General features: G+C 37.9%; 1 protein-coding gene across 1 annotated transcript in view; it reads right to left on the reverse strand.

Moving 5' to 3' along the window:
- Positions 1-14,962, reverse strand: part of LOC149314856 (sprouty-related, EVH1 domain-containing protein 1-like) — an 84,921-nt gene that overhangs the window by 6,347 nt on the left and 63,612 nt on the right. The window contains exons 4-5 of the mRNA XM_089522010.1: positions 12,924-12,973; positions 838-996 (exon numbers count right to left, since the gene is read on the reverse strand). Coding sequence (XP_089378136.1) covers positions 838-996; positions 12,924-12,973 — 209 coding nt within the window. The remainder of the gene's footprint in view (positions 1-837; positions 997-12,923; positions 12,974-14,962) is intronic.

Consider the following 14,962-nt stretch of genomic DNA (forward strand, 5'->3'; position numbering starts at 1 on the left):
TGCAAAGATTCCACCTGCTTCAGTTAAAAAAAAACTGAGCATGACTTTTGTGAAATGAGGATTTCTTAGCTGGGAAAGAAAAAGTGTCTGGAACGGAAACAAGACAGGATGAGAACAAGAGAGGTACTGGGTTAAAGGTGGTAAGAGTGAGATTGTATTGAAGGCGGGGGGGGGGGGGATTTGTGACTGGGAAGCCCAGGAAAGAGGACAGGAGAAGCTTATTATGGCTATACCTTCATGTGACAAATGATATTGAAAAAGAAGGTGGTAGCAATTTGTGAAAGCACCTTTCAGTGAGAAGATCTAAATAAAAATTCACACAAGACCCAATGACAGATGTGTATTTCTGAGGAGAAAGGCCTATGAAGAGGAAGGAAGAACATGGAGATAGTGTAGTGGAGAGGCAAAGAGACAGAGGTGAAGTAGGGAAGTAATTGGAGTTTCACGTATTAACTCACTTAACATGAAGTGTGGTGCCATGGCTCTTGTCTAAGCAAACAAACTTCCAGTCCTGCTGAGAAACAGAGATCAACAGTATCTACCTCTGCTTTTAAACAAGCTACAGCTATCTATGACAGTTAGAGTCAGTAAATTATGATTTGTTTCAAATAGGAAAAATGTGCTTTCTCTGATGCCTTCCACTGGTGTGCCAAAATGGGGAGGATGTTAGCTTGAGACTTGTCTTGGTTCACATACATAGCAGAACATCATGATATTCCTTTACGTCTGAACAGGGACACTGAAGTAATCAGCCAAATTTCTAGTAGCAGCTTTAAGGAAGATTTATTAATCAGGAGAACTTAATATACAATTTTTTTCTAGCTGAAAATATATTACCTGGTTGGACTGGCTGTGGAAGTACGATCTTCTTGAATTCAAATCTTCAAAGGTCGATGGCCTTATACTTAAGCTTTTGTAAGGATCACTACTCACTATAGGTTCAGGTTGGAAGAGGTGATCTTTCATTAACAAACTTGATGCATTTTCTGGAATTGCCTGCAAAAGTAATAGATTATTATTCTTTATTTCTTTTTGTTTTGCTTGGGGATTTCCCCCCATAAAATTTTAATCCACAGGAATTCTGTTTGAACTTTGATCAGTTGATAGGATACAGGTACTCAGCATTAATAAATGTTTAAGGTAGGTGACTCAGAATAATGCGTATACTATTTCACAGAAATTCTATAATAAAGCACAACAGAATAATACAGTGGACCCTTGCTATACGCTGGGGTTTGGTTCCAAGATCTCCCGTGTATAACAAAATCCGTGTATGCTCAAGTCCCGTTACATATAATGAAATAGCAAAATGGTGTCCCTTATAAAAAATGGAAAATCAAGGTAAATTTATACTTTTTTGGAACATTTTCAAACCATGTATGCTTAAATCCGTGTATAAAAAATCAGTGTATAAGAAGGACCAACTGTATGTAACAAACTTCAACGATATATAAGATTGTATTCACATATTTTAGTGATTACAAATTGGTCTGACAATAAGACTTGTAATACCTAGGCTACAAGTAGCTGAAGGAAAAACAACAGTCATCCAGTTTTACAATTTGCTTGACTGCATAGTATGGACATAGGACCATACAGACTCCAAATGCTCAAATGCTATTTCCCACTTGATTGTTTATACATGAAAAAACACTATTATGTTATGGACTGTGTTGCATCCTTTTTCCAAGCAATGATAAGGCACTAAAACAGAGCTGCTATCTTTCAGCTGCTTGACAATGAACAAAACACAATTGCCCTAGTCTGATGGAACCTGCAGATACTGTCAGCAATATCCGGTTTCCTTGCTTTTGGTGCAGTGCTGAAGGAGCAATTTGCATTTCCTGATAAGATGCATGTACTTTAGCCAGAGTACTGACAGTCCACATACAAGTTTCTTGTGCATCACTATCAAAGCTTTTCTCCAGTAGCATCTATATGGTTAACAGCACAGAGCTTGGCTATCTATTGTATGCATGACTTCTATAATGAGAAAGTCTGTCCAGAATACAGTCTTTAAGGTTTTTGTTCTTTTGTCACAGGCACTGTATAGACTAAAAAGTTTATAATAACTGGGTCAAAATTTAACCCCCTTTTAATTAATTTAAAGCAATGTAGTAAAATGCCATGTGGCTAATGAAGAGAATAATGACCTATTTGGGAGTTTATTTCTTAGCACACAGCTACATTATTTCCATCAAAGCCCTACATGGCTTAGGTTCAAACTATTTGAAAGGCCACATTTTACCATATGGACCTATCAGAGTTTTAAGGTAATCAGCTTTATTACTGTCCTGCCACCATCACAGGCTTGTCTGGTGAAAGTGTTTTCTTGGGGGATGCTCCCACTCTCTGGAACTCCCTTCTGTGGGAGGCTAGACAGTGTGGAGTTTTTAAATTCGTCTTGAACTTTTTGTAAATGATTTTAATGTATTATGGGAGCCACCTCTGGGCCTGGCTTGGGAGAAAGGTGGCGTATAAATAAACTTTATACAATAATCAGATAGATTTGACATTTAATCAGTCTACATGAGACTATGTCATTTTGTCTTCCTCTGAAATGTATACCAGTTCCCCACAAAACACCTTCCCAATAAATATAATGCCGTGGGGAGCTATTCTGAGATGCTTACCTCAAATCCCTGGACAAAATAAAATACTCTTTGGGTCAAAAGAAGGCATTATTTTTGACTGAAGAATTTTATTGATTTTCACTTTTGTTTGTTTGTTTTAAAAATGAAAATCAATAAAATTCTTCAATCAAAAGAAGGCACTATTTAGTTATCATCCACATCCACCACTAATTCTTTGTAGCTAGTCAGTAGCTGCTGTGACAAGCTCCAGAACTGTTATACAGTCCCAGATTATACTATCTCTGAACCCCAGAAACTCCTGCTGTTTGCCAGGCTTTGGTTTCATTTACTGAAAAAGGGGATGAGAAGCGCTATGCCAGTACAGGGGGGAACCTTTACAGATCATAGCCTCAAATGTGTTCTCTGGGGGTATCGAATTTTCCCTTTTGGCCTTAATTACCTCACTAACAAAAAACATTTTCCATTCAGAATTAAACCAATTCATGCAAATGTTTCAGGCTGGTTCTGTGGATCTATACCATGTTTTAGTCTAGTTTGAACCTTCACAGGGTGGATTTTGACACTAAAATAAACAAAATTGAAACAAAATAGGGAGCCCAAAATCAGAAAGCACTTTGAAGAGAGCAAGACAAGCTATCATTTATTGGAAATTAAGCATTCAAAGTATTTTTTTTATAACAGAAGAACTTGCTACATTTATGTCATATATGATCTACATCTCACATAAAACACACACATAGATGCACAAATCCCCACTTCTCTTCTGCTGCCAAAGCAATTATGCACCGCCCACATTCAATATCCTTCAACCACAGTACTGGCATAGGCTAGCCAATATCATCTGTAAACTAACCTACGCCAGTTTTTAATGCACAGCGGAAATCTGGTTCACTCCCAGCTGCTGGTATAATAATTACTGTCCTATGGTTGCTAAGAGATACTCTGACTTTTTTCCAAGACATTTCTGTGTGCACAAGCACAAGGATGCTGGGTAAAAGCAATAAAATGACTCCAGCTGTAGCAGCCCAGCAGAACTCAAAGAGAGATGACAGCTGTAGAGAAAATGAAAACCAGACTGAAATTCGCTCTTCTTCAAAGCTCCTCTTCTCACTTTTCCCAGGGTAAAGCTTGGGGAAGAGTATGTTGCACTACTCTTTTGCAGGCATCATGAGCAAATGATTGAATAGAAGGGGTAATGACACTACAGTTACCACCCTCTTACAGGACTGCCTATTTTCTCTCCTTTTTCCTTAGATTATATTTTTAAAAGCTGCCCTGGCTTCCTATTTAAATTATGAATACAGACTTCAAATTCAAAATAATTTCAGTTTTAGTGATTTTGCAGTTGAGAGAAATTACTTTCAATCCTAGTAGCTCTTCCCCTACAATTAGTTGCATACTTTCTGCCCTACATCCTGAAGATTTTCAGAGGTGGTCTAGAATTTTCTGGCCATTTAAGACAGAACTTTTCCCATATGATGCACATTCTAAAACCACAACTCAATTACAACAAAAAACATCCCTTCTTTTAGGATCCCAAATGAATGCAAATATTTATAATAAATAAAGCAAAAGAAATGGGGGTGAGGAAAGAATATAAATTGTAATCCTCATGTTGTTTTCGTTATGTGCTTTCAAGTAGCTTCTGAATTACAGCAACCCTAAGGTGAACCTATCATATGGTTGTTGGGTTTTGTGTTTTTTTTTGGCAAAATTAGTTCCAAGGGGATTTGCTTTTTCTGAGGCGCAGAGAATCTAATTTGCCCAAGGTCACCTAGGGAGGATACAAACAACCCAAAAAGGGCGGCTTAGAGCCACCCCTTTTAGGCTGGATTGGGGCCAGGGCAAACAGATGCCTGGCCCCAATCCAGCTAGATTCCGCCCCAAAAAGGAGTGGATAAGATCGGCTCCTTTTGGGGGCAAAAAAGCTGCCTCTTCCTCTATAGAGCCAGCTTTTCCTCTGCGAAAGCTGGCTCTGAGGAAAGTGGCGCCTAAGCACCACACCCCCAAGTGGGAGAGAAGTCAGCTGGTGTGTAATTGCCGGACCAGCTTCTATCCCGCTTGGGGGCATGATGCATCTAAACGGCATGCCTCCAAGCTAGCCCCAAGTGGGCTCAAACAGGCTGTCTGTTCAGCCTCCTAGACTGTGACTGGTGAGGGAGGACAGATGTCCCCCATGAGCAGGTACACCTCATGGAAGACAATTCTTCTAGTGGTCAACATGACCTCAGTAGGAAAGAATTTAAAGCAGTCTTTCCTGCAACTGAAGTATCTGGACAAATGGGACCTTGATTTCCACACCTGGGGTGCAAGAACAACTGCTTTCTAAAAACTCTGTTTTAAAAACTACGACTCTGGAAATTAGGATTTGATTTCCTGCTCAGCCATGAAAACTCACTGGGTGACCTCAAATGAGTCACATATTTGTAGCCCAAGAAAACCCTGAGAGGATCACTATAAATAGGAAATGATCTGAAGGTACATAACAACCAGTATTTAAGTGTCAAGCCCACTCTGTAACAAGGAAGTACAATGACCAATCCCTGCACTAGAGGTGATGCACATATTCCAACAGGTATTATGATATTAATTTCTCCTAATTGGGCATTCAATAATGCCATAAATAATTAAATGGAGTCAGGGATGGGGGTGAGAGAAGCACAGGCCCATACCTGCTGGTCCTGCCCTGGCATTGGAGAGCATGTTCGTTGTGCAAAAACCATCCTACACATGTAGATGTCCTCCAGAACTTCTAAATAGGGTTTGCAAGGTCTCACATAGTATGGAAAGGTGAACTACACATGTAAAACAGGCTGCTTGGTACAGATACAACCCTTGGATATGAACAGTGTGGTCAAAGGTGCAGTATCAGCAGTGGGATCAGCAATCATAGCCCTGCTCCATAATAAATGTAAATATATTTTGACTGCTGATAGGAGTAAAATACCCAAACAGGCCCAGGGAACAGAAACCATCAGACATTTAAATGCTTAATGACAGAACATAGTTTGTAAATAGTGTTATGAAAAATTGCCAAATTGCCTTGACTTGATTATCGGATAAAGAGATTAAAAGCTCACAATTAATCTCTCTATTTCTTTTTGAAAACTCTTAAATCAGTTCAGTTAAATATTTTAAAGTACTTGTGTAAATTCCCAGGGATAGGATTTTCTTTGCCCAGTGTACTGACATAGAAATTTAACAAATCAGTTTCTTGTGGTTTTGATGGGAGATACCACCAGCCAGGTCTGGCCATGTTTAATTCTCAGTGGCATGGGACCCTAGTAGCTTTGGGTGTTAAGTGAATATCTGCAGGGTTTTCAGAAAGCAGTAGTGCTTGGGTTCCAAGCCAGGAAAACAAGGTTCCCACTAAACTCATGTTCACTACTGTCTTCCTTAAAGGGATACTGTTTCATGGGAAAAGTCTATCCTCCCTTGCCAGACACAGTGAAAACATTTATTTCCTGAGGAGTACTGGTGTTTAATTAGATGTTTGGGTTTTTAATAGTGTAAATATATTTTGGCTGCTGTTTTGTGTCGACAGAACTCTTCCTGATCCCAGGGACATCAGAACAGGAGCCATAACAATTCATAGACTATTCTGCAGATGTTAATCCTAATACAGTTGGCCCTCCATAACCAGAGACTTTTTATTCAACCATTCAACCATCCACAATATGAATATATACAATCTGTCTGTCTATCTATCTATCTATCTATCTATCTATCTATCTATCTCCAAAACAAACCTTGATTTTGCCATTTTATATAAGAGGCACAATTTTACTATGCCACTGTATTTAATGGGAATTGAATATCCACTGATTTTGATATCAATGGTGGTCCTGGAACCAAACCCCAGTGGATAGAAAGGACCCATTTTATTGCTGAAAAAGCACTTGGTTCCCTCCAAGGTTGTGTGAATAGACTTCTGCATAACACAATTTCTACTACTGTACCCTTGCAGCCGTCTTTCATCTCTATCTGCTTTACAGGGGCCCAAATCACAGAATTATGCAGAATTATGGAGGGAAGGCTGCATGGGGGAACAGGAAATCACCCCCTTTTCCACTGATGGAAGTGGGCCATTAGATTTTGCCCATTATCTGCTTTCCAGGGAGATGATTTCTCAGCTGTGTACCAGAAACAATTCCTAATTCATCATAAAGATTTAGAATAAAATTAAAAGCCAGACTTGTAGCCACTGGTTTTTATTCTACCCACTGTACAGTGTTACTCTAATACAGCATAATATGAGCTCTCCTTTTAAAAATTATACAGAATAATTTCTTAATACCTTCTTCCAAGAGTTTTTCATTTCCTGAAATTCTACTAGTTGCTTTTTTGATCCACTGGCTCCATTTAAATTTTCTGACACACATATTTGCATTTTAAACTGGCTCTTGCAGGGCACTGGTATTAATCCTTCATTTCAAAATCTTTCTTAATCAGTCCAAAAATGCTTTTGCCATTTTAGCAGTGATACTGCAATACTGAATAATACTGCATTAATAGCTCAGTCATTTTATGACCACCCAAGATTCCTCAAGTCTGTTTTCTGTTGCTTCCAGCTAAGTCCCCAGCCAAAAACAAAATGCCTCTTATCAATCCAAGTTCATAGTCTTCTACTTGGCAGACTTTTTTTCATTAAATTTCTTTTACTCTAGCTCTTACTGTGTAACTTCCTGATCCTTCTTCTGTGTTAATAATGTCTCCCAAATTAGCGTTGTCTGTTTATGTCAAGATGCTTATTTCCTTTCCAGGAAAAAAACATCCATCGTGAAAATTATTAAAATAAAACCAGTCCTTAACACTGAACTTCTTTCCAACTTAATATTTCTTTTTGATTCAAATTATTATCAATATAATTGTAATTAATTTTATAAAGTATCTGTACTTGTACAAATTTTTTCACCTTAATTATTTTGTTTTGGATCTGTACCAATTCTTTTATGAAAACACAGACTTATTTGATCAACAATTTGTTCTTTTAAAAAAGGAATTATATTATTATTTATTACTTAGTTATTTTCTTCTATATTTCATGTATTCCTTCTCTTTATATATGTATATTTTGATAAACATATGATATATTTGATTTGAAAAACAGTGCAAGGTGATAGCTCATTTTCAGAAAAAGGGTAGCAAAATACATGATCATTTGAGTGTTCCAGACTGCCCCCTTGTAAGAATAGCAGAAATGCAATGTGACATCATATGGAATTAATAATATTCTTTTAAAGCAAGGATGGACAATAGTAGACTGTCTTCAAGTTTGTAACTTAATATTTAAGGCAATTAAGTCACACAACTAAGGAATATGCTTGTATGCACTGAATAGATTTACACAGATATAAACTACTAGATTTTACCAAACAGAAAAACTGAAGTGAAAGGAGTACTATATTTAGAAAAGAGTATCTATATTTAGATAACATCAGTTTTAGAAGTAATGTGATGTCTCTCAACATACAACCCATGGCTGAAGAATTTTCAGATTTATTGCCTTTATGATCAGTTTAGAAGAGTAGTTAAAAACTCAGGTGACAATATATGTGTGATACAAATAGGAGCATTACTTTTTGAGACAATATAGGCCTGATACAGACAGGCCAAAATAATGCTGCTTTGAGTCACTTGGCAGGTATGCTGTTTAAATGCTACATGCATCCCAAGAGTCCAGAAGCCGCACCAAAGCCATGCTCCAGTCCTAAGGACTGGAGTGCAGCTTTGGTGCAGCTTCCAGACTCTTAGGATGCATGCATCATTGAAACACCATACCTCCAAGGTGACTTGAAGCAGCTTTATTTTGGCCTGTCTGTATAGGGCCATAGTCTTCTCCATATTGAATTTTTTTTCCAATACAAATGGTGAATATTTTACTAACTATTGTTTTGAACTGGAATAGACAATTCTGGGCAATTTATCTTGTTTTAAGGAGTCTGATATTAATCTGAAAACATTCGTTGGTTCAATATTAGCAGGAATAATCAGACTCATCTGAGAGTTCATATGCAATCTCTCAGCATTTATTCCAAAATCAAAACAAACTTGTATCTATGGCCTGGAACAGATGGACCAAATGAAGTGGCTTCTGGCCTCTTTGGGCGGTTTCATGACACATGCCCCCAAAGCAGCCCCAAGCTGCCCTGATGCTGTGCTCCGGTCCTTTGGACCAGAGCAAAAAATAAGCAGGATAATCTGGTTCCAGGCAGCGCAGCTTGGGTCCTGTGGTGGTGCCCCACTTGGGGAGTGGGCCATGTGGTCACTACGGTCCCAGCCCTCTTGCGGCCAGAGCTTCCCGTCTGTTCCGTCTGCTCCAGCCCAGTGTTAACAAAGATAGAATGGCTGTATGTGAAGAAAGCACCAACTGAAAATCAGAAGAATAATTTCACTAGCTGTTCCTCTTCATTCTAATGTTTAAAATTCTCTATCAGTGTTTGATTTGTGAGAAACTGCTTTAGAAGAAAAGGCACAAAGTCTTTCTGTCTGTAGACTGAGGAACTGCTTATTATTTTTGAAGAGAGTTTTCTATCATAATAGTATTGCCCATGTATTCTTTATTCTGAAGGTCATCTTTCAAAAACTATCCATTCTGTTACTGGAGTAAGATAAGGACATATTCTTGCTCCAATACTACTTAATCTCTTTCTGGCTGATATACCTCAGGTTTTTAATACAATTAACTCTCACTCTTAGAATCTGGATTGTAAAACAATCTCTGGGCTTCTTTATGAAGATAATATTGTACTATTTTCTTGAATCAGGACGAGGCTGAGAAGACTGCTGGCTGATTTTGCAAATTATTGTAAATTTTAAATTATGGTTGTCTAAGTTTCTAGCATTTTCATGATATTAAGATGAAGAAAAGTAGCAATTAAATGCCCATGTCTTTGAAAACATCAACTTTTAAAATGAATATCTGGGCAATCATTCTCATAATTCAACAAAATAGCTATGCCAAAGACAACAATTGTGCATAAACTTATTATTTGCCTTTTCTTTTCTATGGGTAGTAAATTTGGACCTGTGTTTAAGAAGGACAAATTAATGGATTACTGGTTAGTATCCTTCCATAAGAAGATTACAAGTAATTTTTCTTAATCGAATTTTAGGCTCTCCAAAGTGTGCCACTGGGGAAATTAAAACCTAGAATATTCTGTTTTCTTTTCAGATAACAGAAATTTGGAAATAAATCCGCTGTCTCATCAGTTATGAAATGAGCCTCTCATGTTACTCTGAGTTATTATCTTCGTCTTGTTTTAAATCATTCAGACAATTTATATGTTTGTCTTAGATTTGTTTACTTTTTTCTGTTTCTATCAAATACCATTTCTTTGGGGTTTTTCCTAGCATAGTAACTTATGCAAAGTATCATTATAAAATATGAAATATGTAATATACATGCATAATATTTAATATACATGCATAATATTATTTCAGTAACTTCCACTCATGCAAATACCATCATCACATAGACGGAACTGAACCTTTTGCGCATATGCTTCTTATTGCAATTTTTATAAAATCTCAAAGGCTGAACACTATTTTCCTTAATAAGGACATTTCCTGGCAACTGGATGAATTTTTGTACAGTGTTTGTCCTGATGGGATCAATAACAATGGCACTTTGTTAGTAATCAAATTCCTACATATTGTATAAATGAAAGCTTTTTAATACTTGGCAATCAGAATGGTTCCTGAAACAAGCTATTTTTTTTTTAATTATGGGTCTCTGTTTGGGAATTGGATAGCTTGCATGGTTTCTAGTACACCTGTCTTAATGGAAATGGATGTAGACCTAATGACACTATTTATGACTCATATGACGTGCTTGAAAGGAAGTGCAAGAAACTCTTGGAAAATTCAGATGTAGCCTAGAAACTATGAGGACTCAGAATGTGGTTAGCTGCCAGAGAAGATTCTGATTAGCATCTGATGAACAATTCCATAATATTATGCAAAAACAAGGGCACAAACTAAGGACCTTTGTTACAACTGTGACTGACATGTGTTTAATGAGCAGGGTGTGCTTGAAGCCCCTCTAACTCTTCAATGCCCAGGGATCCAGAACAATCACTGTGAAAGAGCCTTTTGGCCCAGTCTAGTTCACCTATTCTACTCCCGATAGATTCATGAACACCCAGAAAAAGAATTCAGAAACAGCAGCCTTGAGGCATGTATTAATTTTTAAAATTAATTTTGATGCATTTATATTATCTGAGAAAGGATGGATTTTAGGCTTTTTGTAGTAGTCATCTACCACACATCAGTGTACTTTTATGCTCAGAAAATAAGAGCAGAAACAAGTTATACAATTACATAGAATCATACAATTGTAGAGTTGGAAGAGACCACAAGGGCCATCCAGTCCAACCCCCTACCATGCAGGAAATCTCAATCAAAGCATTCCCGACAGAAGGCCATCAAGCCTCTGTTTAAAGACCTCCAGGGAAAGAGACTCCACTACACTTCGAGGGAGTGTGTTCCACTGTCGAACAGCCCTTACTGTCAGGAAGTTCCTCCTAATGTTGCCCTCCTTTGGACACGCTCCAGTTTCTCAATGTGCTTTTTGAATTGTGGTGCCCAGAACTGGACAGAGTATTTCAGGTGGGGCCTGACCAAAGCAGAATAGAGTGGCACTATTACTTTCCTTGATCTAGACACTATACTTTTATTGATGCAACCTAAAATTGCATTGGCCTTTTTAGCTGCCACATCGCACTGTTGACTCATGTTCAACTTGTGGTCTATTTGGACTCCTTGGACTCCATGAAGGAGCTTTTGCTAGGCAGTACTGCACACCTTATCAGGATAGAATAGGGATCATTGATGAAACTGAAAGCTTAATTCCTGTCCCAAACCAACAACTATACAGTATCTAAAACTGCAATCTCAACAAGCAAGGAAGCTGGGCAATCTCCCAGTAGCTTAAACACAGAGAGCCAGATAAATTTGCAGGTGGAGAAAACCTATTTCAGTGCTATATCTGTCTATCTATCTGTCTATAAAAAATACTCTAGAACATAAGACTAAAGGAAGGCTAGATTAAAGTAACTTTCCCCTGTTATAGTAAGTATGGTGGGAACTTAAGTTTGAGGTCTAGGTTATCTGAAAGTCGCATTCTGCCTTATGAACTGTTACATTGTGGTGTTTTGACATCTTCTGGGGAGGCCCTTCTCTCTGTCCCACCACCTGCAAAGGCCCTAGAACTCCCATTTCAGAGAGGTTAGATTGGCACACTCCTTACTCTCTTTTCTTGCAGACAGGTGAAGACATTTATGTTTTGACATGTCTTTGAGAACTGTTTGTACAAGACCTGGCCCACCTAAACAATGGGGCTGGATTTTTGATTTGTAATTTTTGTTGCATAGTTGTTGTTTTTTTTATAAAAAAGAAATGTTTGTTTATAACTGGTTTTAAATTTTTGATAGTTTAATCACTTTATACTTTTCTATTTTGTGAATTTTTAACTATGTCTTTTTACTGTATTGTAAGACATGTTCAGTCTTGAACTGGGGAAAAGGCAGAATATGAATAAATATAAACAACAACTTCTTCCTATCTTACAGGGTGGAATCCAGCCATGAAATTCCCCACTTACAATCCAAACTGGTTTAGCCAGAAACAAGTGTGTAACAGAAGTTCCGTGAACATTTATTTCTGAGCTTATACTGAGGACAATCCCTAGTTTTTGTACTTCTTGGGTATTACTAGTACACAGCAGCAAGCCATGAGGAAAGGGCGCTTAACACACACAGAGAAAGGTGTGATGCTGTTGCTGTTACTTCACATGTTTTGGGCCTGAGGCCACATACTGATAACAGGTTCCAGGTTTAAGATTTGCCCTATGCTAAGCACATACTCAGAGGCAATCATCTTTTCTTCTTCTTCTGCACAAGTTTCAGGGACAAAAATGAATGACAATGAGCAGTTTCTTTTCAGGTCTCAGCCCTGATTCAAATTAAACAGAGCTCAGAGAAGTGCAGGTTTAAAGCCTGGCTGGGAGTCCAAAAATAACTTTTAAAGCTCAGAAATTAAGATTTTATGCCACATGCTCAGATTCACTAACACAAGGACAATTAGGTATTTCCTCAAGACAAAAAGTGCTTTACAGACATATGAATCTAATACAGAGACTCTGTACACCTCCCCCACACTCCTAGAACATATCCATACCAAATTTATGTCCCGAGATGAGATGAACCACACACAACATTAGCCTCCCTCAAAAAGTTATAATGAATGCAACCAAAAACTTCTTAAACATTTTGAGTACCTGTCATTTCCTCCAAAGTAATTAGTATGATAGAAGTCTAAATCACTTACTGGAAAGCCTTCTGCAGGCACTTCAGTTTCATCATGTGATGGTGGACAACCTGTAGGACAAGAGAAACACAAAACTTCAAATTTCTCTTATTTTGGCTAAAGTCTGGCTAAAGTCATGCATCAGGACTCTCACTAACTATGCCATCTTGATTTTCGCAAGGCTTATTTCAAGCATTGTGTTGTAAGCAATTAAAAGTAATAGAAGGCACCACTTCAGTGTTCACATACATGCTACATCTTGCATAGCACTTCCCCTATATTAAAACAAATATAAGAGTTGTGTACAAAGAGTGCAGAGGAAAATGCGTTATATTAGGTCAAATTATTTGATTCCCCATTTTACTGATTCTGATGGGTGACAGGCTGAGGCCTTTCATATATATATAAATCATGTGCTTTACTGTTGAACTATGGTACTTTCCCCCACTCTGATACCTCAATGCTCAAAAGACTCATTATGTAAGAAAGCAGCAAACACAAGCTTGCTACTGCTATTACTTCTTATTATTTATTTATTTATTTATTTGTATCTCACCCTTCTCCTGATAATGGGACTCAAAACAGCAGCCAACATATTTGAAACAATTCAAATTATCAACAAAAAAGCATTAAAAGAATGAATATATGTTTTTAAAAGCAATTAAACACTTCATGGAGTTAAAATAGAATCACACAGCATTACAACCCAACTTTAGTTAGCTGGTAAAAGCCTGATGGCACAAAAATATTCTGACCTGACAACAGAAAGCCAACAACGACAAGGTCATCTTGGCCTCTCTAGGGAGGACGTTCCAAAGTCTGGGAACACTCACCAAGAAGGTCCTCGATGGTGGCAGGACAGAGAAAAGGACCTCCAGAAATCTTAATGCTCCAATGGGTTCATAAAGAGAGATATGGTCCTTCAGATCACTTGGACCATTATGGTCCATAACAGCTGCCAGATACCTATTTAGCACAGGAACAGCTTCCTTGCAATTAGGTGGAAAGGGGTAAGAAAGCTGGGTATAATCATCACACTGGTGACACCTGACCCCCAAACTTTGGACAACCTTTCCCAGTGGTTTTATATAGATGATGATGATGATAATAATGATAATGATAATGATAATAATAATGATAATAATAATAATAATAATAATAATAATAATTTTTATTTATATTTCCCATCTCTCCCATGGATTGAGGCGGGATTACATCAATAAAACTGCATAGACATACAAATAGATCAATAAAATACTGCTATAATACATAACTACAGTCAATAGAATAATAAAATTACTATCGTTTTTTGTGGGTTTTTCGGGCTATGTGGCCATGTTTTAGCAGAGTTTCTTTCTGATGTTTCGCCAGCATCTGTAGCTGGCATCTTCAGAGAATGCTTTGCCTGGAAAAATTTTTCCAGGCAAAGCATTCTCTGAAGATGCCAGCCACAAATGCTGATGAAACGTCAGAAAGAAACTCTGCTAGAACATGGCCACTTAGCCCGAAAAACCCACAAAAAACTATGGATGCCGGCCATGAAAGCCTTCGACTTTACAATAAAATTACTATTAATTCAATAAAAACTATTTTCTCCTCTGGCCATTCAGTTCTAAACCTTCAATAATCCGACAATCATAACCAGAAGTGGAGACACTGATTTTTCAGTCTGGCAGACCCAATGTAGGATCGGTTGGGTAGGCTCGCCGAAAGAGATCCATCTTAAGTGTCTTCTTAAAGGCATCTAGAGTGGTGATAAGACAGATCTCTTCCAGTAAGCTGTTCCATAACTGGGGAGCCGCAGCAGTGTACGCTCTTTGGGAATTTGTTTAGTCTAGTCCTGTAGTATTCTAGTACATTGTTTCCTGATATTCTGAGATTATGTAGAGAGAGGCCTTCTCACAGATAACTCGGGCCTGGGCCATGTAGGGCTTTAAAGGTAATAACCAAAACCTTGTACAGTGGAACCTTATTATATGCGAGGGATCCGTTCCGGATCCCTCCGTGTATAAAAAAATCCGCCTATGCTCGAGCCCCATTGTTTCCAATGGGGCTCGTGC

The sequence above is a fragment of the Sceloporus occidentalis genome, unplaced genomic scaffold (assembly GCF_023333645.1).
Source record: "Sceloporus occidentalis isolate IW3139 unplaced genomic scaffold, rSceOcc1.0.p SCAF_4, whole genome shotgun sequence".
Classification (NCBI taxonomy): Eukaryota; Metazoa; Chordata; class Lepidosauria; order Squamata; family Phrynosomatidae; genus Sceloporus; species Sceloporus occidentalis.